Source organism: Perca fluviatilis, unplaced genomic scaffold (genome assembly GCF_010015445.1).
Source record: "Perca fluviatilis unplaced genomic scaffold, GENO_Pfluv_1.0 PFLUV_unplaced_scaf_87, whole genome shotgun sequence".
Lineage (NCBI taxonomy): Eukaryota > Metazoa > Chordata > Actinopteri > Perciformes > Percidae > Perca > Perca fluviatilis.
The window spans coordinates 15,001-19,798 of NW_024375767.1; the positions used below are offsets into that span (position 1 = coordinate 15,001).

Sequence of the window (4,798 nt, forward strand, 5' to 3'; positions counted from 1 at the left end):
GGTTGATTGTGTCCATATGTGTAAGTGTATTTCATAGAGGACATAGTTTGTCCATATTATAAAGCAGTGGTTTCAATTGCAGTACATAAGAAAGCTGAAAAATAAATACTTCAGCTCGTGTTTTCCCATCTTGCTCCACATTCTTTGTTCTGTTTTTGTTTTTATCTTGTTATCAAATTTTCTGTTAAGAGCTCCTTTGCAATATAAATGCAACATTGTGATGTACACATTATGTAAACACATCTATCACTTCATGATTTCTGTAAATCAACAGCCAGCCATATGCAATCAGTATAGCCTAATGAAAAATAATTAAAAAAAAATGTTATAAATATGTCCTTTGAGTTCATTAAAGTTTAAGGACTAAGGTTTGGCTGTACGTATTAGTATAAAAGGATTGATAGAGCCATCAGCTCTGTTTTCCATGTGGTTTCTGTGGTTTTTGAGTGTAAAAACTCTATTCCTGTTTGTGGATGTTAATTACAAAAAGTGTTTACCTCTGTGAAGACTGTATCTGACCCTTCTTTATTCTGTAAAATGTACTGTATGATTGGAAGGATATGGAATCGGTCATCAGTAATAAACCACTAATGTAGTTACTTTAACCTTGTGATGTGTGTTTTTTAACAATGATTGATTCATTTAACTACCAGTTTTTTTATACTGAAACAGTAGTGAAGGAATAAACTATGTACATTTACTCAAGTAAGGTACTTCAGTAGAAATTTGAAGTACTTTTCAGATTACAATTTTTAATTCCCCTCACCATTGAAAGCCATTTATATTCAGATTTACTGATCTTGAATGTTTTGTGATAAACTGAAGAATGTATTTGTTCATTTAAAAAAAAAAAATCCTCCTATTCCTACTCAAGCACTTTACAAAACCTTTTGGATTAGCTGCAAAATGCATTGTCACAAAGCTGAAAACAGTTTTTTTCTTACCTTATGAACAGCCATCTTCTCAGAGATACATAATAAAGATACAATAGTTATGTATGTAATGTATAAGATAATAAAACAATGACAGGTATCGTTTTACTTTACTGAGTAGTTTTACTTTGCATATTTAGGTAATTAAAAAATCAGGAACAATGTACTGCAATGTAGTGGAAGACAGTTTTGTATCAATACATCTGTAGAGCCCTGAAAAGTATTTCACTGTTCTTTCACATAACAGGAGTCATCTTGTATTCATCCACAGTACCATTGCTTTTGGCTTGACATAAAACTTTTAACAGTTGCCAAAGTGCATCTGTAGCCTTTTTAACATTGACATCAAGTATGTGCCATCATGTCATTTTTAAACATCTACAGTCATGTGAAAGAATTAGGACACCCATGCTAAAGTTGACTAAAAAGAGAAATAATAATAAAAATAAAAAAAATCACCTTTTGGAAATTGATCTTAATGCCTTAATAAAAAAATTTTGGAAAAATCCAACCTTTAAGGACACCAATTTTCTTTGTGAATTAATAATGTATCGTAAATAACTGTTCTTCCTTAAAATACAGGGGGCATAAGTCAGTACACCCCTATGTTAAATCCCCAGAGGCAGGCAGATTTTTATTTCATGGATCCAGGACACTATGCATCCTGATAAAGTTCCCTTGGCCTTTGGAATTAAAATAGCCACACATCATCACATGCCCTTCACCATATCTAGAGATTGGCATGGTTTTATTTCAGTTAGCCTAATAGCTGGTTTGATTTGCATTGAGAGATGATTTTATGGAAAGTACCCCATGCCAATCTCTAGGTATGGTGAAGGGCATGTATACAATATACTTATTATTTATTTATTTACGATACATTATTCATTCACAAAGAAAATTGGTGTCCTTAAAAATTGGATTTTTCCTCATTTTTTAAAATTAAGACATTAAGATCAAATTGCAAAAGATTTTTATACCTCTTTTTAGTCAACTTTAGCATGGGTGTCCAAATTTTTTCACATGACTGTATATGCTGGCAAGAGGCTTTAAATCTTGCAGTTCAAGAAGCACAACAAAACATCAATATTTGTTTCACAGTGTACTTTTGAAAGTACAATAAGGCTAATGTTACCTAGTTGTCCCATGTTATGCTAAGATCACACATTTACAAGTTTATCAAAAATAAACTGTTGTGTTCTCTGAAACAATGTTTTGCCATTGTTGTTGTCATTTTGAAGAGGGTTAATGGCATCATTCAGTTCTTGCAAATCCCTGTCATTCAATGGGGAAAATCCTCTTTGAGAGTTTGGTGAGGAACAAAAAACTAACCCTGCTGTTGAGAGTTCTGGGTTGTGAAGATGAGGCAAATCATTGTCCAGACTAAAAAGCTGAACTGGTGTTCTATTTCCTTCAGATGACATAGAGTGATTGTTAAATCCAGCTTTGAATTCCTCCAAAGTACGGTTGATTCTGGGTAGAAAGACATAATGGAGACAAAATAGGTCTGTTGCATTGTCTATGTCTAGGATACCCAGGGATTCCAGTTCATAAAAAATGGGTGCATAAATATGGCTGCAGTTTTTGTTCAAGTCTCGGTTAAAACGCTCGATCCTCTGGTTGTGTACAGAACTTCCTGTTAAGACAGAGCCTTCCCCCCTGCTTGCATGCATATCCTCCCAAATCTGAACGTTCTCTCCTCCGTGATCAGTCCTGATGTGCAGTGGTCTGCCAAACTGTCCAACAGCTGCAGTAAAGAGGTCTCTTACAGTTTCAGCACGATTATTGTTGGAGCAGTGAAGAAACATCAACATCCTACTGTAGCCGTCTATGGCTCCATGAACAACCAATTTCCACCGAATCAACTTATGGTTTCCGTCTACATGCCATATGAAATTTGGATGTGGGACAGAGTATACTCGCCGAGCTATTGCTGTTCTTCTCCTGGCTAGGACACCAATTGGGTCCATCCTTCGCAGTGAATCTCTTACACGTTGTCTTTGAACCACAATGTTTTTGGAGCGGAGATGCCCCATAAGCATCACTTCTCCAACATTTGGGTGTTCAGTTTTTATTTGTGACACTTCAAGATCCAATTGTTGATCACTGATGCTCTTAAATTTTGACGTTGGGATATTATAGTCATGCAGTAACTTGTAGAAAGTTGGCCTTGAGATTGAAAGAATAGATGCCGCTTCTGTAAAGGTGGTTTTCAGTGAAAGAACATGTTCAAGCTCCTCTTTGGAAATCTGATGTCTTCCTTGGTAGTCATTCTAGAACACAGCAACGAATATGACATTTGGCATGTTTCTATAACAAACAAGGGTTATTCAAGAGAGAATTATAGACATAACAGCATTCACATCCACTCATTATCTTTCTGACTGAAGAGAATTATAGATTGTACTGTACATTTATTTAAGGAATATTTAAATAAAATGGACAATCAAAAGATGAAAGGTTACTGAGAGGTAAATGAGAAATAAATCAAACAAATATGAACATGAATATTAATGAGTACTTACTGACAGACAGGTCACTGGAGCAAAGTCTGTTGTTGGTGAAGGTATGGTAGTGCTGGTGCTGGAGCCCTGAAGAGTTTTGAAATATAAACAAAATACCAAAGACATTGTTATCTTGTCACATGTTATTGTTGTGTAAAATATGCCACCATGATTGGAACTAATGCCGAAACATTACACCACACAAATTAAATAACCAACAAACAGCCATTTAGGTTACAGGAGTATGAAAGTATACCGAGCGGTATGATGTTCCAGTGGAGGTGGTGGGTGTGGCTGGCCCCGGTGGGTTATTGTAGGTGGTGGGAGCCTGAAGAGACATTAGCAAAATATTAGCAACATTAAATTTCATGTGTTTTTAATGTTTATATGCCCAGCAGTCAAAAAAACAGTGTTGAGATTGGCAAAGGACAAAAAAGCAGGAAAATGCAGAAACAAAGAGGTACATTTTATGCTTTTTTACAGTATACACTCATTCACATTAAATTAAATGTCTTTATCATTGTGACTGCCTCTGTCCTCCATCAGCATTGCTCTCTCTCTAGCCAAACAGAGAACGGTTTTATCTTGTGAGTAAAGGCCAGCAGGTAAGCCAAGGTGAGATGTCTGACTGAGGACAGAGGCAGATTTCCATTTGACCAACAATTCACAGTGTCATTTGTGGGCCTGAGGTGTGACAAGTAGTCTCCATTAGCTGTAACGCTAAATTATATAATTTATGCTTTGCTGGTCAGAACATCTTCACATAATCTTGAACTCACATTTACTCATGAGTTCATCCCACTGCGTAACTTAACCGGTGTGAGTTTTACGGTTTATAGAAACAAATGTGCTACACATAAAGTGCATTGGTGCTAGTAGCAAATCTCTACTGGCTACCGTTAGCTAGTTTAGTTAAGTTAGCCTTGACAAGAATCAAATGCTACGTGATTTGGAAAACATAGCTACTTACCGAGGTGGCCTGTGGTGGCCCTGAGGCGGTTGCTGTCGCTGTTGAAAAAGTTTGAATAGCCGCCAGGACGGCTCTGCGATGTTCTCGGCTAACGTCGTTGGACATTTTCACAGCGCCACCATGGCCGACATTACCGTACCTGGTCAGGGGCGGGCGGGGACAGGCTCTTGCTGGCCTTCATGCAAGCGAACATGACAGATCAGTCAAAGTGAGCCCCCTCGTGGCTGGCTATAGTGGCTACAGGTCATAAGTCTCGCCCCCTTCATAAAAGTGACACTAAAAACTCAAAGTACTCTTCAAATACAGTTTCTCCAAACGTGTTTATTATTTAGGTAGTTATTATCACGATAATCCATGTCCAAGAGTCCATTTCCCCGGATGAGATGTTTTTT

At 37.0% G+C, this 4,798-nt stretch overlaps 1 protein-coding gene and 1 long non-coding RNA gene across 2 annotated transcripts in view; one reads left to right on the top strand and one right to left on the bottom strand.

Annotated features, from left to right (window-relative positions):
• LOC120555348 overlaps positions 1-605 on the top strand; it is a 1,774-nt gene extending 1,169 nt beyond the window's left edge. Inside the window, exon 3 of the long non-coding RNA XR_005638693.1 lies at positions 1-605. This exon is cut by the window's left edge and continues 582 nt beyond it. This is a non-coding gene — a long non-coding RNA (uncharacterized LOC120555348).
• Positions 606-1,827: 1,222 nt separating this feature from the next.
• Positions 1,828-4,511, bottom strand: LOC120555347. The gene is made up of 4 exons (XM_039794008.1): positions 4,407-4,511; positions 3,693-3,764; positions 3,458-3,523; positions 1,828-3,205 (listed from the first exon to the last, which is right to left on the bottom strand). Exons 1-4 carry the CDS (start codon positions 4,509-4,511, stop codon positions 2,093-2,095), a joined length of 1,356 nt encoding a protein of 451 aa, XP_039649942.1. The 3' UTR covers positions 1,828-2,092.
• Between the last annotated feature and the right edge of the window lie 287 nt (positions 4,512-4,798).